Here is a 24,250-nt window from a genome sequence, read left to right as displayed (position 1 = left end):
TGTTCTCACTGTGCCAACTATAGAGGTCTTTCTCTTGGATCTCACTGATGTCATCTTGGCACTAGGATTCCACTGCCTGGTCCACACCAGGGAATTCAAATGATTGGGAGATGGAGCCAGCAAGGGGAAGTCACTGCTGACACTGAGGGCACTGACATGCTAACCATCAACAGATTTGGAGGATTTCTGGGACAGATATCCTTTGTCCCAGGGGCCTGAAGTGGGGTGTGCTGAGGCTGTGCCCCCTCCCCCCAAAGAGAACCTCTTAGATGAGCTCACTAACTTACTTCAATCTTCTGAAAAAAATTGCACCAGCTCATACTCCTCTGTTTCAGCCTCCTTCAGGTGGCACTTGTCCATGGCTTTGTGGATTGTGGGTGTAACCCCATCATGGCAAGACAGCTGGGGCATTTTGGGGGATAGGTCATCAGGGCTTGGGCCCTGGAGCTTCCTCCTGCAAGGCAGGAGCCAGGGCACCTCTAGTACTGTCTCAGCAAGGAGCCCAGGGCTCTGAGCCTCCAGTCAGGCCTGGTGTACAGAGGCCCTACACCCCTCTCCTGCTACCCTGAGAGACCTCCATGGAGTAAGGGGGGGGTCTTTCCAATCATTCTTTTCCCATCTCCTACAAGAACTGCACATCTGTCTTACAGATCACCTAGGTCAGAGCCCCTTCCCTTTGGGTCTTCATACTGCAGATCTCCCACAGGTTTCAAGGGCCTGAGTCAGCACCACCATATAAGAGGGTGCTCGAGATGCACATGGGTATTCTCTGCCAGTCTCTGTCAGCTCTTCCCACCACACTACTGGTATCTCTTTGTTACCTGGGATCTGACTTCCTGAACAGACCCCAAGAGGATAACAATTTGCATGAACTCTGAAAAAGACATCTTTTCTAAGCCTGGATGTCAGTGAGGAGGAGGAACCAGGCATCCATCAGTCTACTATGTGTTAGGTGTGTGCTGGTTCAGGAGACACACTCCAGCTGCCTCACCCTGAGTACCTGGGCACAGCCAGGTTCAATAAGGAGGGGCATACAAATGACAGCTTAGTTGCAACTACCCTAACTCCAGGTGTCAAGAGAAATACAGAGTAGGGCAGTGTGCAATATGGCACCTCAGCCATCCTGTGTGGATGGGTGCTTGGGTGGCTCTATCAGCAGATCTATCCAGAATCTTATCCTTCAGGGCCATGTCCCTCAGGCAGCCCCTACTCTTCCCACAGATGTGGCAGCAGCAGCCCCTAAGAGGCTTCCCTGGATCTGCCCTGACATGACCCAGCACTGAGGCATCCTGGCCTCACTCACACACCCTGAGCCCTTCCTCTTCATCTCTGGCCTCCTGACTGCTCCCAAGGTGGGCCAGGATCTCTTCAACCTTGGGGCCTTCCAGGCTGTCCCCTCCTTCCACTTCTCCCTGGGGCTGCTTCAATGAGGCTTTCCCAGGCTGTCCAACCTCAAGGTGAAAACCTCACACCCATGTGCACTGTTCTCAGCCCTGACTGTCATCCACCACCCACTTTTGATCCTTCTGGATCTGCTTGAGTGTCTGTCCTTTTCAACCCACAAGACTGTTGGTTCCGGGAGGCAGGGAGAGAACATGCGAATTATTCTGCATTCACTGTCTTACCAAGTGAGGAGGCCCCAGGGAGAGCCACCATTCAAGCTCATCAGGATGCTCTTATAAATATTGCCATTGTCCATGTCCAGGATGACATGGATGATGCAGCAGTTGCCCACCTGCTTATGTAGAGTGGCAGTGAGCCTGAGGATCTGTGGGTACTCAGAGGGGCCCCAGGCAGTGGGTGGGCTGAGGAGGAAGTGATGCTGCCATAGACCAAGTTCACACCAGATGACTCTAGGCAGTACAGGGAGTTTGAGTCCTCAAACTTTGGGGGAGACAGTGAGATCAGAAGCAACCCAGGAGCTTGCAGGATACCTCTGGCTAATTGCAGATTTCAGGGAGCTTCTGGAGGCCCTTTTTCCAATTTGGGACCCCTGGGCCCCTTTTGTGGGAGAGGAGAGGGGGACATGGACACTCAAAATGGGGGGCAGAGGACAGACCTTCAAGGAGAAAGGACATCAGGCACCTGCTTCTCCTGGCCATCAGGGAATTCACTGACAATTCCAGGGCTGATTTCCAGATCTGGCTTGAAGGCATTGGACACATGTCCAAGGAGTGAGGCAGCTGAGTCCCTGCTGCTGAGGTGGGGGCCATGCTGCAGCAGGACACTGGGTTGGGAAGCAGTGCTACTACTGGTCTCAATGCTGGGCTAATGGTGGCTGCATGGAAAGGCAGCTCACTTGGGCTGGTGCCAGAGATATAGTTCACCCCTTCATGCACCCATTGCCTTCTTGGCTTTGAGCACCCAGCCAAGTACTTCACTATGCCCTGGGCTCCAGAACCTGGAGTGATTACTCAGCATCCCCTATTTTCATCAAAGGACATCAAGGCCCAGAATCATGGGACTCAATAATGTCACAGGGCTGGTCAGAAGTGAATAGGGGGCCCCAATATTAAACTGTTGATGCCCTGAGCCCACACACAGCCTGAATGGACAATGAGCCCCAAGGCAGCTGCACTTATCCACCCTGGATTGGAAACTTACTTGGTTCTCCAAGCATGAAAATATTTGGAAGGTTTGGGGCCAGGAGTGCATTGTTGGTCAACAGGGCCAGGAATTCCATCTCACAAGACATATAGTAACCAGAAGGCAGATGGTTGCTGTGAAGCTACTAGAAGCCACAGCTCAAGGCACACTCCCAGAGTTTGATTGGGGTGCTGCAGGCAGTTACCAGACTAGCAGTATGATGGGTCCCAGATCCACAGCTTCAGGCTTTCTGGGGCTGGCCTGCAGGGAGGGCCCACCCTGCTGCTGTCCATTTTCTGCCCTGGCCTTACTGCTCAGACTCTCTGAGTTGTTCCATTGTCCCAAATCAGGCCCCAAATTGCTCCATGGGGAAAATTGGATATGGGTGCACCCTGCCTGGAGTCACTGGATCCTCTACATGATCTGATATTCTTGGGGCCAGAGGGAAGGAGCAGATAGAAAGGAGGCCCAGGTGGTCTAGCTGGGTGGGGTATGGCTCCTGCCAGCATCTGGATTTTTGCTCATGGTTCATCCTCTCTTCCCCTGCACTCTCATCCAAGGCTACCTAGTTCTCAGTACAAGATTCTCACAACCCTTCATCCAGAAAAAAGTACTAGATGACATCTCTTCCTCACCCCAATTGTTGCAGGTCTAACTTCTTTCTGTGACTCAAACTGTCCCTGTAAAAAAGCTGAAAGTGGATGGAGTGACAGAATATCTGGCCTCACCTTCAATGTTATCTCATAATTGATTAATTTCCCTTGCAAGATGGGCAGCTCATGTCCATCAGAAGAGGTCCTCCATGCCCTGGTGAACTCCCTCACGTCCTCTCCTGCTATATTATTGGGTGGGGCCACCAGGGTGCAGACCAGCATAACTAGGACTTGGACCTTTCCCAAGATCTGGGAACTAGAATACAGTATCCTGGGGCAGAGGCTTAGGGAACTTCCAACCTAACCATCTCTGATGACAAATGCAGAGGCTGAGGGTTTAGGCAGGAAGGAAGGAACTCATCAGCCTCTCATGTGCTCTTCCACCATGGAGGGGCCACCTTCACTCTTCCCCCATGGCCACACCTGAGGGAGAGGTCATGACCATCTGAGACATCTCTTTATGCTGTTGTAAAGTCAGTAGGATATGTGAGAAGGGGACATGGGCTGTGGCTACTGCCCATATTCTGCTTCCTGTTCTTGAAGATGAACATGACACCCTCAGCTCCCATGGGTGTGGTGTGGCTCCAGACTATGAGTTTGGCACAGTGCTTAGAGCTCAGGTCTCAGGTAGGGGCCCTCTCTCCCCTAAGCCTCAGGATTCTGACACCCCCTGGCCCAGAACCCAGGCCCACTCAATTCCTGAGAGTCTGGGAGAGCTATTTCCAAGGAGATCAGCTCAGAGAAGCATCCACACTTGGGGAATGGTTGCCTGGACAACAGCAGGTGGCATCAGGTGGGGGGTGAGGAACCCAAGTTCTCTGGGGTATACCCAAGGCCCCTTCCCTGATGTCTACACAATCTCAGACTCATACATCTCACCCAGACCTCCCACTGTGAACATCTGAGATTTTCAGCCACCTCCCACTGAGTAACTCTTGCAGCCCCATGGACCAGAGTAGCCTAGCTAGTTATCTCAAAAGGATGGATTTTGGCAAATCACATAGTTTTTGTGGTTGCTGGACACTCTCATCCCCAAATTCACCTTGAACTAGGCTTCCCAAGACCTTCTTTGATGGCTAAAATGGTGTCTCCTATATACCAGCTGGTCAGCAAGAGCCCTCAGGATTCAGCAGTCTAATCTAATGAAGGCTTTCCATATGTGGAGGCACTAGGAGGCAGTGGTACAATAATGGGCCCATATGCAGTCCTGGAGGCCAGCCTTGATCTGACCCTCCCTGGCCCCAGGCACAATCACCTTTTCTCCAGGCTGTCTCATTTGCTCTTTCTTTGGTTTCATGTCCAAGTTGATACCATTGAAGGTCCCTTCCTGCCAGGATTCAGGACAATATCAGTGAAGCCACCCTCCCCTCAAACCATCATCCCTCTTGAATGACTTGACACTTGGACAGCCTGCCTGCCTAAGCTGGCTGAAATGCTGCTGCTACCAGTCATCAGCCCTGATAGGGCATGTGAATCCCAGCTGCAACACTACCTGAGGTGGGACATTGACCAAGTGGCCCAGACTTAGCCCTTTGCTCATATGAAAGTGCAGGTGTAAACTGCCGCCCCAAGGACTCAGTGTCACATCCTGTGGTCAGGATACTCTCCATCATATTTTCCACCATACTTCCTAAATTATTCTGAGGTCACTATAGCCATTACACTAAAGACAGGAAAAGTCACTGCAAGGAAGGAAACCAGAGACCAATACCTCTTAATGATATTTCTCCATAATAACCTCAACAAAATACTAGCAAAACATATCCAGCATTATACAAAAAATTTTACACACCAGAACAAAGGGCACATTATTGCTGTGTTACACAGGTTGTTCAACATGAGAAAATCAAGGTAATACACTAAATCAATAAAATAGAAAGGAAAAAGAAACATGATATTCTCAAATTATGCAGAAAAAGCCTTTAACAACAAAGTAAAACACACTCATGATTAAAAATAATTAGGAAATGTTTATATATAGATATATGAAATATATAGATATATAGAGATTAAAATAGAGATTCAATATATATATTTATTTGATATAGACATTAAAATAAATATAATAAAATATTTATTTAAAAATAAATGTAAAATAAATAAAATATCTAGGAATATATTCATATATAGAGAGAGAGAGAGAAAGAGAGAGAGAAAGATAGAGAGAGAGGGAAATAATATGATTATTATGGGAATTGGCTGAAATGACCGTGGGGTTGGTAAGTCCAAATTCAGTAGGGGAAGCTGCAAATTGGAAACAGCATTGAAGATGATGTTCAATTCCCCAGGAGAAAATAAGAAGTTGAAATGGAATTAGATATTCTTTATAACTGCTAAAATCTTCAGTCCTCACTTTATGAACTCCAATGGATTGGTTGAGGAGACTTCTGTCATGACTAATGGCAATTTCCTTTGTTGATTGTAGATGTAATCAGCCACAGATGCAATCAAATAATTAACAATTTAAATCAATTTATGAAGTGCTCTCACAGTAATAATCAAACTAGTGCTTATTTGACGAAACAACTGGACACAATAACCTAGCCAAGTTGGCACATGAGATTAACTATCACAGTCCACACCTTTTCAACTAAGCATCAATGCATATCTCCTTAACCATACTTAATTCTAAATAAAGAAAATATGATGGTCATATGTTCACTTAACATATTTCAGCTATCCTGTGTACAACCTGAAATCCACTAGTCCTTTCTCCAAATGTAGATGCAAGTCCTTGTGACATTGACTCTTATCCTTATCATTTAACTTAAATACAATGATAAAGTTATTTCAACTATGTTATATGATAAGGGATAGATGAAAACAAAGATATTTACTTTGTGTTTATATAAAAACAAGTATCAAAAATCAAGGAAAAAATATTCATAACCATATTAATCCTTATTTTTACAACAGGTCTCATGATCATAGCTGGTATTTATAACTACCTTTTGCACTTCTCATTCCATATCCACTTTACTCTCAGCAAACACTTTAGCTAGTCCTTGCTCCTTGCCTGGTGGGGTGCCCCAGAACCTCATTCCTGAAGGGTCTGAACCATTTGTAGTCCTGTCTGGATTGGGTTGATGTGGTTACCCATTGACTTTCTTTTCAGGGCATAGTAGTAGTAAGAGACACACCAAGGGGTCTCCTGTATTCTGGGCATTCTTTTATTAACCTCCATTACATAGTCGCTGTACAATTTCCCCTTAATCGTCATCATTAATCACCCCAGGCATTAGAGTAACTCCTGAGTTTGTCTGTTAATACAAATCATTAGAAGCCCATAGTGGCAAGGTGGCAATCTTAAATTCCAGTTCAAGGGAATCAATGTTGTATCTCCTGGTGGAAACACTCTTCCTATTGGAACTAAGGTATATAAACAAGCAGAGCATAGGATCGTGGGGAAAGGAAGCAAAAGGTTTTCTACTGAAGCACTTGGGATAACAGTGAGTGGTACCACTGCCATTTCCACCACTTTAGTCCTGGACTTGTGAATCCTGAGTATGAGAGAAACAAGCACTGTAGATTGGACACTGATGTGAAGCATAAACATTCCACTGGAGAACATTGCCTGGTCCTGCAAGATATTGCCATCCATTTGGCACTGCAGTTGGGTCTTCACAAGGTAATCCCACCATTCTATCAACTCAGCTTCTTCGGGATGATGGAGAACATGGAATGACCAGTGAATTCTGTGAGTCTTAAGCCATTGCCAAGCTTCATTAGCTGTGAATCAGGTTGCTTCATCAGACTCAATTCTGTGTGGAATATCATATGATAGATAAGGTGTATTGGTTAGGGTTCTCCTTGGAAACAGAATCAATGAGAGATGTCTCTTATTATCAAATTGTAAAAGTGACTCACGCAACTGTGGGAGCGCATGAGTCCAAATTCTGTAGAGCTGTCAACAAGCTGTCAACTCCAAGGAAGATGTCTGACGAACTCCTCGGGAAATGAACCGACAACTTTGACGAACTCCTCAGGAAATGAACCGGCAACTTTGACGAACTCCTCAGGAAACAAACTGGCAACATCGACGAGCTCCTTAGGAAAAGCTTCACTGAGCAGCTGAAGAAGAAGTGAAGGTTCTCTAACCGTCTGGCTTATAAGCCTCCAACTGATCACCCGGACCAAATCCAGCCGATTGCATTCTCTCACTGTGGAAGCACGCCCCTTGATGAGTCATCAGTCAGCTGCAGTCAATTGACTGATGATCCGACAAACCAGCCTGTTGGTTTATTAACCAGCCTCAAATAGCCTCACAGCAATTGTCAGGCCAGTGCCCGCTTGACCAGACAGCTAGGCCACCTAGCCAAGTTGACACATGAACCCAACCATCACATAAGGCATTCTGTAACTCCAGGGACAGTAGTTCGGGGGGAAACATTTCATGTATATATGGCAAATTCAAAGCCAGAATATATGTCTACACAAATAAGGACAAAATATGATCTTTTACTTGAGTGAATTGACCCAACATAATCAATCTGCCACCTGGTGGCAGACTGATGACCTCAGGGAATTGTGTCATATTGAGGAATGAATGTTGGTCTCTGCTGCTGGCAGATTAGGCACTCAGCAGTAGCTTTAGCCCAGTTGGCCTTGGTGAGTGAAGTCCATGTTTGTGAACCCATGCATAAGAAATCCCTGCCACCCAGACCATTTTGTTTGTAAGTCCACTGAGCAATGACATGTGTCTTGGGAAAAAGGATGAATGATATCCACAGTGAGTCCTCCTGTTCACATAATTATTACAATCCTCCTCTGTTGAAATCACCAGCTGGTGAGAGTTCACATGAGACACAAATATTTCATGTTATTGGACCACCCAGAAATAACCATCCTCATATCTGTCATCCAGACCTCTTTGTCAATAATTTTACAAATCACTTTCGTTCCAAATCCCTGACCATCCTGCCAAACCATTGACAACAGCCCATGAATTTGCATACAAATACTATTCCAGCTATTTCTCTTTCTAATGCAAATGAACAACTAGATGTAATGCTCAAAATTCTGCCCACTGGCAAGATTTTCTTTCACTGCTGTCCTTCAAGGATGACTTACAATGGGGCAGTGTTGCTGCAGCTGGCCAAATTTAGGTAATACCTGTATATCATGCAGAACCATTTGTAAGCCAGGTCTGAAACTTCTCTTCCTCAGTTAACTGATCATAGGAAATTTGCAAAGAAGCCATAGCTGTGACTTGTGAAAAACTGATATGGCAGACTTGAGGGCCAATGAGTATTTGGATCACTTTGTCTTGTAACTTACTTGTGCTTTCAAGGTCTTTTTGAGCCAGCATTTTATATATCACTTCCATTTGATGATGGTGTGCTATTGGGCAGAGACAATACTATGTCTTGGTTGATCACACAGCACAAATTCCATGATGGGTAACTTATGTCTCATGATAACTTGGTGGCCCATTGTTAAGTGTAAAGTCTCTACTAAGGCCCAGTAGCAGTCCAACAGTTGTTTATCAAAAGAGAGTAGTTATCTGCAGAGGAAGGCAGGGCTTTGTTTCAAAATCCTAAGGATCTTCACTGTGATTCTACTATGGAGTCCCGTCAGGGGCTTTAAACTGTAACTCTATTTGCCACTGACACTTAAAGCACCATTGGCTTTGTAGGTCCATGTGTTTCAAATGGCAGAGGAGCTTGAACACTAGTTTGGACCAGTTGCAAAATCTCCTGTTTCAATCTCCACTAAAAACTTGCAGCATTTTGGGTGACTCTGTAAATAATCTGGAGTTGCATACACAAAGGAAAAATATTTTGCCCCTTAAGTCCAAAGAATACAACAAGTTATTGTGCCTCTTTTTTGGTTGCAGGAGTGGTCAGATGTAATAGTGCATCATTCACCTTAGAAGGGATATCTCATTATAGAGCCCCCCACTACACATTTGGAAATTTCACTGAGGTGGAAGGCCTGGTTATTTTATCTCCTACCATCTGATATGCAAATGTATTACCAATAAATCCAGGAGTGCCTCTTTTTCCAGTTCTATCAGCCTAATATTATCAATGTAATGGATCAGTGTTACATCTTGTGGAAGGGAAGGGCAATAAAGTCTCTGTGGACTAGATTATGATATTGGGCCAGATAGTCAGTATACTCCTGAGAAAGAACAGTGAATGTTTATTGCTGCCCTTGGAAGCTGAAAAAAACTGGCTTTGTTAGCAGGTATTAAGAGGAAAATATTTGCCAAAAAATAGTTGCATATCACATAAAGGGTGATATATTAACTTCATCAAAGAATGATACCACAACTGAAATAGCAGCTATAATTGGAGCCACCACCTCATTAAATATATGATAGTACACTGTCATCCTCTAAGATCCATCTCTTTTCCTCACAGGCAAAATAAGTTATTTGGATGAGGATGTGGTGGGAATCAGCGCCCCTGCATACTTTAATTCCATGGTTGTGTCACTAATCTCAGCAATCCTACCAGAAATGCTGTGTTGCTTCTGGTTCACTATTGTGCTAGGTAGAGGCAGCAAGCAGATTCCACTTGGCCTTTTCTACCATAGTAATCCTCACTCCATAGGTCAGGGATCCAATGTGGGTATTCTGACAGTAGTTGACTAAGCCTATTCCAATTATGCATTCTGAAATTAGGAAGTAGTCACAGAATTGGATTGATTACCCAGTGGACCTACTGTGAGATGGACCTGAGCTAAAATCTCATTGATTACTTAACCATCATAAGCTCCTTAGCTGGCTGATGAACCACAGTGATGTTTTGTCTCTCTATGAATTAACATTGATTTCAAGCCAGTGTCCACTAACCTACAAAATGTCTCATGTCCTTAGCCCAAATGCATAGTCATCTGGGTGTAAAGACATAGGTCCCTTTAGAGAAGTTAGGGGGAAGATTACATTCTGTCTTGTATTGATTTAGTTGGATTTTTAAATATGGGCCTGAGAGGAGGTCAGATACTACACAATTGAAGGCTGAGAAAATAATACATGAGAAAACAATTTATTACAGTTCCAAGAGAGGGATATACCATTACTAGTTGGTGGGAAACCATTGCAGCCTGTGGGGATCATCCCAGCTTGTGAGTAGCACACAAACAGAGCAAGAGGAAACTTTGGGCTTGCACACTTGTGGTCCGGCTGTGGAGGCTGTGAGATTTCCCACAAGAGTCAAAGTTTGATGAGTTTAAAGCCAACATACCTGAAAAAGGAAAGGGGCTGGAATTCTGAGGGCAGTGGGATCCTTATCTTATAATTTGGGACCAGCCATGGGTTCTGGGTGAGGTGTGTGGGTGTTGAGTGTGGCTGCAAAGGTGTGTTCATGTAAGGCATGTGGGTTTGTGACAGTGGTGTTAGTGACAATGGCATAAGTGGTTTTGAGCTTGGGGAGTTTAGGTCTCAAGAATAAAAATCTTTTTATTAACTAGACTGAATGTCAGTGTTGAGGCAAGTAGATTGGCCAAAATAAGATGAATTCCAGGCCCACACCCATGAATATTTTGGCAGTACAAGGTCATTTTCCCTCATATTTTTCTATAGGTTCAATACAATCTCAATCAAACATTCACAAAACTATTTTGTAGATGCTGACAAACTAATTCTAGAGATGATATAAAAAGTCTAGAGACAGATTATTAGATAAGAGCAAAGGTGCAGGAATGACATCACCATAGTACAAAACTTACCAGAACTACATTAATCAAGACAAAAGCATATACAAAGATCATTGAAACAGAATATGATATACAGAAATAAACTCACACAATTATAGCAAGATGATTTTTGACAAAGTATACAATGATATTCAATGTAGAAAAGATAATCTTTTTAGAAAAAGTGCTGGGAAACTGTATGTCCATACAAAATATAATGAGTCTAGGCTAGGTAGGACCTTCACTTTTCATAAAAATTATGCAAAATGGGTCAAAGACCTAAATATAGCATGCAAAACACAAAATGACTAGAAGGAAGCAGAGAAAATCTAAGGGAATTTGAGTTTTGCAATAGAACCTGTAATATTCATGATCCATGACAGAAAAAAAATTGATAAGGAGTTTATTAAAATTAAATCCTTCTGCCTCACAAAAATCCCTGTTAAGAGACAGAAAAGAAAGTTTATATACTTGGAGAACATATCTGATAAAGGACACTTACTAAAATGTATACTGAGCCCTTAAAATTCAACAATAAGGAAACAAACAACACAGTTAAAAATGGTCAAAAGTCCTGAGTAGAAACCATCTAGAAGAATAATTTTGTATAATGGAGCACCAAGATATAAACTTGCACTTTATCAATGGTAGGTAGACAAACATGAATAAATATTCCATAAATTTCTTCATTCATAAGAATCATGGCAGATTTGCTTTTACCAGATGAGGTCAGGAAGAATAATTAGGGGCTAAGGTCACATAGAGTCAATCATTCAATATCTATCACAATCTATTTATTTATTATGAGTAATTGAAAATGTATTTAAATGGGTGCTCAGCATGCATAATCACTAAAATAGTTATTACAAGACATAACCAGATGAGATTATCAAGCTGAAATGATAAAAATAATTAAGCATTCCTGAAAGTATCTAAAGAGACAAAGACAATCACCTACAAATAAAAGTAAAGTAGTATAGCCAGATTTTTCACAACAATACAAATGGCAATGGAACTATTGGAAAATTTTTGACTGAGGATTTATGTGAAAAAGTTGAGATCTAAGAATTCTCTTAAAATCTTTGATGATAAATATATATTACAAGGAAACAGAAAGATATACCCAAACATCTAAAATTGTGGAATGATATCAGTTAATACTCATCCTAAAATGGTAAGAGAAGACATAATCCAGCCCATAAAACTATGAATCAAAAGCAATAACATGTAAATGAAAAAGTCTAGAAATGAAAATATGCCAATGGGTATAGGTAGAATGAAGTCTAAATAACTATAGTTATTTCAATTACAAGACAAGGTAATCACTATAATTATTTTCTATAGTTATATTTTAGTTAATAATTTGTAAATAATTATTTGCAATACTGATTTTCTTAAGATAATTGGAGATAAAATCCTCATGTTCCAATTAAAAAGGGCAAAATGAAGGGTGGAAAATGAAATATTAATATTTAAATGTATTTAATTTAAATGTATTTAATTTAAAATGTATTTCATTGAAAGTATTGGATATTAAACTTATAAATTTGAATTATTGAAGATATAGGCTAAATATATAATACAAAATATAGAACTGACAACTAATAGAGGAGTTTCTCATATAAGAGAAAGGAACAATAAGAAAAAAAGTCACATATAAAAGTAAGGAATCAAAGGAAAGAGCAATGTTTCAGCACCAATTAATAAAAAATAAAGAAGCAAGAGAGCATAAATGTTATCACAATTGTAAATATGAATTCATTTATTAAGAGAGAAAAACTCTCAGATTGAACCAAAAAATGTTAACACAACTCTATGCTGTATCCCAAAGGCAACTGACAAGCAAAGCAAATGTGAAAAGAGAGGTCTGTAAAAGAAAGGAAAAAGCAATAAAGATAGAAATTAAAATTACAATATTAACAACAGAGGTAAAATTAGCAGATGTATTGGCTGTGGGTATGAGAACAAGAGCAGGGTTAAAATGAGTGCAAAGACTTCAGACTGAGCAACAAGGAAAACTGAAGTGGGGAAGACAGAGAGAACTGAGTGAGGGGAATGAAGGCTTCACAATCTTCGGTGTTAAACATCTGTGTATGATATATGACACAAGACAGAATGTCTCCATTCCTAAATATTTCTAAGTATCGCACTATGAATGTCCTGGTGAAATAACTTAATTTTAAATGATGTTTATTATTCATTTATTATTTCAATACAAAAATACCATAGCAGTCCAATGACAGAAAAATATGTAAAATCAGATCAACAAAGTAAAACATGTACAAATCAATGATATATGTTTAGAAAGCCATAATGAAACAGGGGAAATTGAATTCTTGACTCCTAAAAATGCATGGAACTTAAAGGTATGACTATGAGGAGAAGGGAATCACATAATTTTCTAGTTTTCTAATGCTGCTGGAATGCAAAACACCAGGAATAGATTGGCTTTTTAAAAAGGGGGTTTATTTGGTTACACAGTTACAGTCTTAAGGCCATAAAGTGTCCAAGGTAACACAACAACAATAGGGTATCTTCACTGGAGGATGGCCAATGGTGTCCAGAAAACCTCTGTTAGCTGGGAAGGCACATGGCTGGTGTCTGCTCCAAAGTTCTGGTTTTAAAATGGCTTTCTCCCAGGATTTTCCTCTCTAGGCTGCAGTTCCTCAAAAATGTCACTCTTAGTTGCCCTTGGGATATTTGTCCTCTCTTAGCTTCTCTGGAGAAAGAGTCCACTTTCAATGGTGATCTTCAAAATGTCTCTCATCTGCAGCCCCTGTGCTTTCTTCAAAGTGTCCCTCTTGGCGGTAGCTCCTCTTTAAAATGTCACTCACAGCTGCACTGATTTTCCTCTGCCTGTCAGCTCATTTATATGGCTCTACTGATCAAGGCCCATACTGAATGGGCAGGGCCACACCTCCATGGAAATTATCTCATCAGAGTTATCACCTACAGTTGGGTGGGGCACATTTCCATGCCAACAAACTAATCCAAAATTTCCAACTTAATCCCCACTAATATGTCTGCCCCACAAGATTGCATCAAAGAATATGGCTTTCCCTGGGGGACAGAATACATTCAGACCAGCACACATAATTAAATATTTCTATATAAAGTTACATATATACAATTGATGACTGGGTTAAGAAAAGTTTGCTCCATGATAGATAAGGGTCAACATATTAGGCAAATCATTAAGAGATGCTGAGGCTGGGTAAGGAAATTTCTTTGTTGGGTTAGGAAAGAACCAGCTTCTTTTGGGCAGGTAAGAAGCAGCATTAAAATATGGCCATAGATCTGTGTTGTTTACAAATTCAAGATTTTAAGGGAGAAGAAAAAAATAAATATTAAGCATTTGATTTCATATTCTGAGATGAGACAACTTACTACTTCATTCCATTGTGATAAATCTTAGAGAATATAAACAAAAGGTTTGATATATTCAGAGCTACTGGACAGTACATGTATAAGTTCATTGAATAAAATAAAGCATATAAAATAGGAGAAAAATATTTTCAGAAGAGGCAAGCCTTACCTCATGAATTACCCACATACCTGCTGATGAAGTCACTCATTTTTTTTATTTTTCTTCTTAGGACACTTTTATTAAAAATAATCCTCTGGTAAATCTATTTAATTGATGTTAGGAGACCAAATCTTCCCATAAGCCACTGTCCTATCAGAGATCCCAAAGGATATTGTACATAAGTCCCCACCCCTAAATATTAAATAGTACAATGATTTTTCATTTTGGAAGGTCATAGCTAGGTAACTCCCAAAGGTTATATTAAGCTTATGAATAGTAGAAATCCACACTCACTGAACCAGAACCTGTTATTTAGGCTTTGAGACAGACTGCATTCCAAGCAGTATGAGATTAATCTTCATTGAACATTGCATTTTTTACAGGGAGCACGAAAATGTGAAATTCCATCATCTGAAGCACTAGGAAGATAATTCAGGTGACCTTACCAATTAGAAGGAAAAAAAAATGTGAGTTTACATGCTTTCCTCAATATAATGAAAATTAACCAACAAAATCAGACAGTTAATATTTACAGTGCTTTTCTCATATATTGTTTTTCTCATATTTTGAAACAGGCATGTGGTTGTTACAACTCTATTTCTATTTAGAGAAAGAAAAATGACTCAAAGTCTGTACTGTGTTCAGGACAAAAACAGTATTCTATTGGTAAATCTGCCCTCAGCTCTTCATTTATCTATGAAGATCTTAAGTCGTGAAGATTTATATGGTGGAACTAATAAATTTAAAATTGAAGGATGCTATGTTGCATCATAATTTAAAAAAATCATGGAAAAATCATGTTATTATCATGTGTGAGATCCTTTCACCCATGAATCCATGTATTTGAATTGAGATTTTCTAAATGCCAGAAGAAGGAAGCATAGTAGAAAAAAGGAATTTGATTTTATCTTAAGTGGTAATCAGATGTGGGGACTTATTATCACTGTGAAAATACACAGGGAAACATTCATTTTTAACTTAGAGTATTTGAAGAGGACCCTAAAGCTGGCTATCTGATTTCAGCAGCAACAGGTGATTAAGATCACCAACCATTTGAGATGCTAAATGGGGGAATTGTGTGGTGCAAGAAGGCTGCCTAATGAATACTGGAAACCAGACTCTTTCCTCTTTGCTAATCACAGTCAATCTTACCAGGCTTCAGTTACCTAGAAAACAAGAATAAACATATTCAGACATTTTTAAAGTTCAGCGCATATGTAGTAGACTTCTATAAGGAATATTGTGCTTTCATATATTTGGAACTCCCATGACCTGTGTCCTCATAGTTTCTTCACAAGAAAGAGTCTTCCTAAGGACCCCATAGAAATGTAGAGTGTCAACTAGTAAAATGAATTTAATTCTAACTTCAGAAAAACATACCGATGGAGGAAAATACTTAGTAATTCCCTTAACAACTTTAATTTCAGTATGGTTTATAATAGAATAGGGAAAACCAGTAGAAATGGCATTATGGTCTAACAGTAAAAGATTACATACAAAATTGTATGTCAAAAAGAAAAGCTTAAATTCTTATCTATGGTTGAAAATGACCTGACACTTTTTTTTGTGGATGGAATGTGAATAGGCAGATTAATGAAGTTCACATTTAAATAATTATATATATATATATATATATATATATATATATATATACACACACACACATATATATACATATATATACACACACACTTTCAAAAATAATGGAAATAGTATCTAACACAAGAGAAATGGCTATCTCTGGGCACTACCCTTACTATTTCTCATTATTTTATTAATTGTTGTAGTATATATGTAACTCAAAATTTATAATTTTAACCATTTAAATGTTTATAATTCAACAGTATTAAGTACATTCACAATGTCATGCAACTTCCACCACTATCTCTTTCCAGAACATTTTCTTCATCTTTTGATTGGTGTATTTGTGTATTCATATTATTGTGCTTTTAAAATAATATATAAAAGAATGGAAAAGTTTTTGTGTTAGGAAAAATAGTAGATATAAGAATACAGTATAAAAATTGATATGGCAATGTTATTTTATTTTGACCAAGTGAAGATGGAGATATTGATTAAGTGGGAAGAAGGGGTAGCAATAAACAACATAAGATTTAACAAAGGTTTATGAATGCTGAATCTTTATATCATTATACATAATTTTTGGATGTTGAGATGTTGGAATGGCTAGAATGGTGGAACTGAAGCCTACAGCACCCTTTGGGATTTGTTCTATAGCTGCTCATTGAATTGTGCCTTGAACTTCTTCACTTTTCTGTATATAACTTGTATTGCATAATGAGGAAGGGACTGAGAACATGGAAATGTGACCCACAATAATTTTTGAAATTATCTATATAACTGCTTGTTGAGCTGTACAAACTTTCTGTATATATGTTAAATTTAAAATAATGGGACAATGAAATTTGCTTTCCAACAACTTATGAAATCATGCTTTGAATGTTATCAAAGTTATGAATACATGTTAGACTTCACAATAAAAAACTGATTGTTCAATGCATATGCTGAATTCTATGTAAGCCAGCAATCCATATCACTTTCTGATTCTGAACACATCCACTTTCTCACTAGGATGCCAGGTTAAAGGTCATATTGATGTCTATGTGTATAAATCAGAGCCACGTACCTGCAGGTAAAGTCTCAGAGCCAACTTGATCACTTAAACACCTGAATATGGATGAATGTTCTGCACATTGATGAGTGTGGACTTGAGTAGCACTCACTACACATGCAGATATTGATTGCTTTGCTCAGGGTTCAATCCAATTTAGTATTTGACAGACACACAATAAATGAGCATTTCAGACCAGTGAAAATGATAGAAAAAAGAGGCTAGACACTTGAAATTCAGGCACACTAGCAAAGCCTGGAACATGGGAGGCAAAATAATGATTAATATGGGAAGTAGAATAAAGTCTGCTTCAGTAATTGTGAATTTGGGATAAAAGGTAGCATTCACAATAACAATCAGTGAAGGAACTCAGATTTTAAGCTAAAATAATAGTCACAGCCAGTTACATGCTCACACACATTTTCTGGGTAAAATATTCTCTCAAATACATTGTGTATTAGGATCACACTAGTGGCTATAGTTAAAAATAATTATTTTCTTGAACCATGTAAAAAAAATTTAATTCATGCACAAATATTCTAATGAGGAGGGTTTCCTTGTCAGTGATCCAGACACCTATACTCCTTCCACAGTGAGGCCCCACCATGTTCAGCACTTGTCCTCAAAGCTTGCTAGTGATAGTTGGGAAAACACACCACCACTTACACTGCCTTCTTTGGTATTAAATACTATTCTCATGCCCAACTGCAAGGAACACTGGATTGTAAGGCTTCCTTGTTTCCAGGGCAAAGAAGAAGTGGCTTGAGAGGGAAAAAGTCAATCTCTGTTCAAAGTGCAATCAGCAATCAGGAATGGATGTAGAACATTCATTTTCGGTGCATTAAGTATGGTAGTATACATATAACAAATCACATAAGATTAATAAATCATTTACAGTAAATGACTCATACATGTATGTTCTTTGGGGTTTTCACTCTGGAGGAATGATATGAATGTAGCTGATATGTCATTAATCTTGAAAACTGTTAATAGTACACTGAAATGATGTTTCCATAGAAAGGGTTTGAAATGTATATAAAGAAAAATATAATAATTTATAATTCATTATTGGTGTTCTTTTTTTCTTACCTATTACCTTTCAGTTGAAGCAGTTGAATTTAATTGTGATGGGGGGGAATGAGACAATGGGAGTAGATTTTATTCTCCTGGGACTCTTCCTGAGCACAAAACATGCTGACATCCTCATTGGTGTGATCATCCTCTTCTATGTTGCTGCCCTCACAACAAACTCCACACTGATTCTTCTCACCCTAGTGGATTCACGGCTTCATACACCCATGTACTTCCTTCTCAGACAGTTGTCCTTCATTGACTTGCTCTTCATCTCCACCACTGTCCCCAAGATGACCATTGATTTTTTCTCTGGGAAGAAAAACATGTCAAAAATAGGCTGTGGGATGCAGATGTTTTTCTTTCTGATGCTGGGTGGAGCCGAGTGCATTCTCCTGACTCTCATGGCCTGTGATCGCTATGTGGCCATCTGCCATCCACTGAGATACCAAGTCACCATGGACCAGAGGGTCTGCCTGATGATGTTCATGGTGTCCTTGGCTGGGGGTACCATACATGCTCTAATACAGACTATATATACCATGCACTTACCTAAGTGTGGTCCCAAGGAGATAGAACATTTTTTCTGTGAAATCATGGCTATCTTGAGTTCCTCCTGTGAGGATACTTCTGCATATAAGTTGACATTATTTGTGACAGGCACAGTGATACTCTTTATTCCCCTTGTCACCATCTTTTCCTCCTACTCTGTCATCTTCTTTAATGTACTCCACATGAATTCTCACAAGGGGAGGAATAAAGCTCTGGCCACTTGCTCCTCCCATCTTATGGTCGTGGGTCTCTTTTATGGCCCAGCCATGTATAACTACATGACACCTGGTTCCCCACACAGCCCTGATCAGGACAAGGCTGTATCAGTGTTCTTTTCAATCATTACCCCTATGCTGAATCCCTTTATTTATAGCCTTAGAAACAAAGAGGTTTTGGGGGCATTGAGGAAGTTATGGGAAAGGTAACTGTTCAAAAATTAAAATCCCAATCTTTGTATTTTACAACTTCTAGTGAATATTGTGTAATGTTTGACAAATCAGTAAATACTTGTGATATTTTGGTTCTGTGTCCCTAAATATTTTGGGTTTAATATGATTTGATTTGGTCTGGTTTGTGATATACCTAATTTTCACATACGATTTACTATGTGAAATTAATGTTCATATACTTCAATCAGAACTGAGTTTTAAAATTTCTGTTGCATTATTTTACCATGCAATAAATATGTTTCTTCTGAGCTTAAAACTCTGGGAGTTGATGTTTAATTGTTTGAGAGCTGATGTTTAATAGTTTGTCTCTTTCCAGTGTGTATAAATGCAAAAAGGTCATATAAAAATTCCTTTGCAAAAGATTAACAAAATATTCTGACTTGTGAATTATCACATTAAATACATTATTTCAGGTGATAATTATTCACCCATGATTTTTGCATTGGAAAATTATACAATGGAATTTGTTTTAAAAATACTTTAATTTCAGCATAACTATATAATTCTCAAATTAAAAAGGAAAACTAAAAGACCAGTAATTAATTGTTAAATAGATTATGATTATTAAAGAATAAAGATTGTTTAGGTACGTAGCAGAATGCTAAGGCTATTATGTTGAAAGAAATAGTCAGGTTAAACAAACCACTAAGTTCAGCACACAGGATGAAATATTTGCATGAGACATCCTGTATTATGGATAATAATTTTACTGCCCCTTTATTTCTTTCTATGCTACTTTTTCCTTTATTTCCTCCTCTATATGCTTCTCTTCTGGGATCACAGCATCCATTAACTTTTTTTAAATTTTTATTGGGATTGTTCAGATACCATACAATTATCCAAATATCCAAAGCATACAATCAGTTGCCACCAGTACTGTCATACAGCTGTACATCCATCACCGCACTTAATTTTTGTTCGATTTTTAGAAACTTTTCTTTTCTCCAGACAAGAATTAAAGTGAAAGATGTAAAAAGAAAAAAAAAAAGAAAAGGAACCTTGAATCCTCCCATATCCCGAACCAACCCCCCTCAATTTTTTTTTATTTTCTTTATTATTTTTTTATCTTCATTTTATTGAGATATATTCACATACCACGCAGTCATACAAAACAAATCGTACATTCGATTGTTCACAGTACCATTACATAGTTGTACATTCATCACCTAAATCAATCCCTGACACCTTCATTAGCACACACAGAAAAATAATAAGAATAATAATTAAAGTGAAAAAGAGCAATTGAAGTAAAAAAGAACACTGGGTACCTTTGTCTGTTTGTTTGTTTGTTTCCTTCCCCTGTTTTTCTACTCATCCATCCATAAACTAGACAAAGTGGAGTGTGGTCCTTATGGCTTTCCCAATCCCATTGTCACTCCTCATAAGCTACATTTTTATACAACTGTCTTAGAGATTCATGGGTTCTGGGTTGTAGTTTGATAGTTTCAGGTATCCACCACCAGCTACCCCAATTCTTTAGAACCTAAAAAGGGTTGTCTAAAGTGTGCATAAGAGTGCCCACCAGAGTGACCTCTCAGCTCCTTTTGGACTCTCTCTGCTACTGAAGCTTATTTCATTTCCCTTCACATCCCCCTTTTGGTCAAGAAGATGTTCTCCATCCCACGATGCCGGGTCTACATTCCTCCCCGGGAGTCATATTCCACGTTGCCAGGGAGATTCACTCCCCTGGGTGTCTGATCCCATGTAGAGGGGAGGGCAGTGATTTCACCTTTCAAGTTGGCTTAGCTAGAGAGAGAGGGCCACATCTGAGCAGCAAAGAGGCATTCGGGAGGAGGCTCTTAGGCACAATTATAGGGAGGCCTAGCCTCTCCTTTGCAGCAACCGTCTTCCCAAGGGTAAAACCTACGGTAGAGGGCTCAACCCATCAAACCACCAGTTCCCTATGTCTGTGGTCATGTTAGCAACCATTGAGGTGGGGTAGGCCAATACCCCTGCATTCTCCACAGGCTCCTCAAGGGGGCTCTACATATTTTTTTCCTGTTTTTTTGTTGTTGTTGTTTTGTTTTTTTTTAACCTGTTCTTCCTTTTTAAATCAACTGTATGGAAAAAAAATTCAAAACAAACAAACAAAAAAAAACAAAAAAGAAAAACATACAATAAAAGAACATTTCAAAGAGACCATAACAAGGGAGTAAGAAAAAGACAACTAACCTAAGATAACTGCTTTACTTCCAACCTATTCCTACTTTACCCAAAGGAAGTTACATAATATAGCAACATTTCTGTGAACTTGCTCCTACTATATCCATCAGAAATTAACAGACAATAGTCATTCCTGGGCATCCCCAGAACGTTAAATAGCATATCTGTTCTTCTTGGATTACTGTTCCCCCTTCCTTAATTGCTCTCTATTGCTATTTCCCCTACATTCTACATTATAAACCATTCGTTTTACATTTTTCAAAGCTCACAATAGTGGTAGCATGTAATATTTCTCTTTCTGTGCCTGGCTTATTTCGCTCAGCATTATTTCTTCAAGGTTCATCCATGTTGTCATATGTTTCACGAGGTCGTTCCTTCTTACTGCCGTGTAGTATTCCATCGTGTGTATATACCACATTTTATTTATCCACTCATCTGTTGAAGGACATTTGGGTTGTTTCCATCTCTTGGCAATTGTGAATAATGCTGCTATGAACATTGGAGTGCAGATATCTGTCCGTGTCACTGCTTTCCAATCTTCCGGGTATATACCAAGAAGTGCAATTGCTGGATCAAATGGTAACTCTACATCTAGTTTTCTAAGGAACTGCCAGACCGACTTCCAGAGTGGCTGAACCATTATACAGTCCCACCAACAATGAATAAGAGTTCCAGTTTCTCCACATCCCCTCCAGCATTTGTAGTTTCCTGTTTGTTTAATGGCAGCCACTCTAATAGGTGTTAGATGGTATCTCATTGTGGTCTTAATTTGCATCTCTCTAATAGCTAGTGAAGCTGAACATTTTTTCATGTGTTTCTTGGCCATTTGTATTTCCTCTTCAGAGAATTGTGTTTTCATATCATTTGCCAATTTTATTATTGGGCTGTCTGTACTATTGTCATTGACTTGTAGGATTTCTTTATATATGCAAGATATCAGTGTTTTGTCAGATACATGGTTTCCAAAAAATTTTCCCATTGAGTTGGCTGCCTCTTTACCTTTTTGAGAAATTCCTTTGAGGTGCAGAAACTTCTAACCTTGAGGAGTTCCCATTTATCTATTTTTTCTTTTGTTGCTTGTGCTTTGGGTGTAAAGTCTAGGAAATGGCCGCCTAATACAAGGTCTTGAAGAAGTTTTCCTACATTATCTTCTAGGAGTTTTATGGTACTTTCTTTTATATTGAGATCTTTCATCCAATTTGAGTTAATTTTTGTGTAGGGTGTGAGGTAGGGGTCCTCTTTCATTCTTTTGGATATGGATAGCCAACTCTCCCAGCCCCATTTGTTGAATAGACCATTATGACTCAGTTCAGTGACTTTGGGGGCCTTATCAAAGATCAGTCGGCCATAGATCTGAGGGTCTATCTCTGAATTCTCAATTCGATTCCATTGATCTATATGTCTATCTTTGTGCCAGTACCATGCTGTTTTGACAACTGTGGCTTTATAATAAGCTTCAAAGTCAGGGAGTGTAAGTCCTCCCACTTCGTTTTTCTTTTTTAGAGTGTCTTTAGCAATTCAAGGCATCTTTCCTTTCCAAATAAATTTGATAACTAGCTTTTCCAAGTCTGCAAAGTAGGTTGTTGGAATTTTGATTGGGATTGCATTGAATCTGTAGATGAGTTTGGGTAGAATTGACATCTTAATGACATTTAGCCTTCCTAACCATGAACGTGGAATATTTTTCCATCTTTTAAGGTCCCCTTCTATTTCTTTCAGTAGAGTTATGCAATTTTCTTTGTATAGGTCTTTTACATCATTGGTTAAGTTTATTCGTAGGTACTTGATTTTTTTAGTTGCTATTGAAAATGGTATCTTTTTCTTGAGTATCTCTTCAGTTTGTTCATTTCTAGCATATAGAAACATTACTAACTTATGTGCATTAATCTTGTATCCCGCTACTTTGCTAAATTTGTTTATTAGCTCTAGTAGCTGTATTGTCGATTTCTCAGGGTTTTCTAGATATAAGATCAAATCATCTGCAAACAATGACAGTTTTACTTCTTCTTTTCCAATTTGGATGCCTTTTATTTCTTTGTCTTGCCGGATTGCCCTGGCTAGCACTTCCAGCACAATGTTGAATAACAGTGGTGACAGCGGGCATCCTTGTCTTGTTCCTGATCTTAGATGGAAGGCTTTCAGTCTCTCACCATTGAGTACTATGCTGGCTCTGGGTTTTTCATATATGCTCTTTACCATATTGAGGAAGTTTCCTTCAATTCCTACCTTCTGAAGTGCTTTTATCAAAAACGGATGTTGGATTTTGTCAAATGCTTTTTCAGCATCTATTGAGATGATCATTTGATTTTTCCCTTTTGAATTTTTAATGTGTTGTAATACATTGATTGATTTTCTTATGTTGAACCATCCTTGCATGCCTGGAATGAACCCCACTTGGTCATGGTGTATGATTTTTTTAATGTGTCTTTGGATTCGATTTGCAAATATTTTGTTGAGGACTTTTGCATCTATGTTCATTAGGGAGATTGGCCAGTAGTTTTCCTTTTTTGTAGCAACTTTGCCTGGTTTGGGTATTAGATTGATGTTAGCTTCATAAAATGAGTTAGGTAGTGTTCCATTTTCTTCAATGTTTTGAAAGAGTTTGAGTAAGACTGGTGTCAGTTCTTTCTGGAAAGTTTGGTAGAATTCCCCTGTGAAGCCATCTGGCCCTGGGCATTTATTTGTGGGAAGATTTTTAATGACTGATTGGATCTCTTTGCTTGTGATGGGTTGATTGAGGTCTTCTATTTCTTCTCTGCTCAGTCTAGGGTGTTCATATGTTTCCAGGAAATTGTCCATTTCCTCTGCATTATCCAGTTTGTTGCCATACAGTTGTTCATAGTATCCTCTTATAATTTTTTTAATTTCTTCAGGATCTGCAGTTATGTCACCTTTTTCATTCATTATTTTGTTTATCTGGGTCTTCTCTCTTTTTGATTTTGTCAGTCTAGCTAGGGGCTTGTCAATGTTGTTGATC

The 24,250-nt window shown here is 39.3% G+C and overlaps 1 protein-coding gene across 1 annotated transcript; it reads left to right on the top strand.

Annotated features, from left to right (window-relative positions):
• Positions 1 to 18,183: 18,183 nt before the first annotated feature.
• LOC119520752 (olfactory receptor 2L8-like) lies at positions 18,184 to 19,086 on the top strand. The gene has a single exon (XM_037818705.1). It carries the CDS (start codon positions 18,184 to 18,186, stop codon positions 19,084 to 19,086), a length of 903 nt encoding a protein of 300 aa, XP_037674633.1.
• Positions 19,087 to 24,250: the final 5,164 nt, after the last annotated feature.

This window comes from Choloepus didactylus, chromosome 26 (assembly GCF_015220235.1).
Source record: "Choloepus didactylus isolate mChoDid1 chromosome 26, mChoDid1.pri, whole genome shotgun sequence".
NCBI classification, from domain to species: domain Eukaryota; kingdom Metazoa; phylum Chordata; class Mammalia; order Pilosa; family Megalonychidae; genus Choloepus; species Choloepus didactylus.
The sequence above is the reverse complement of the archived record's forward strand: the minus strand, read 5'-3'. Positions and strand labels throughout refer to the sequence as shown.

Coding starts and splice junctions, on each gene's coding strand:
- LOC119520752 (XM_037818705.1), top strand. CDS start 18,184: ATGGGAGTAGATTTTATTCTCCTGGGACTCTTCCTGAGCACAAAACAT.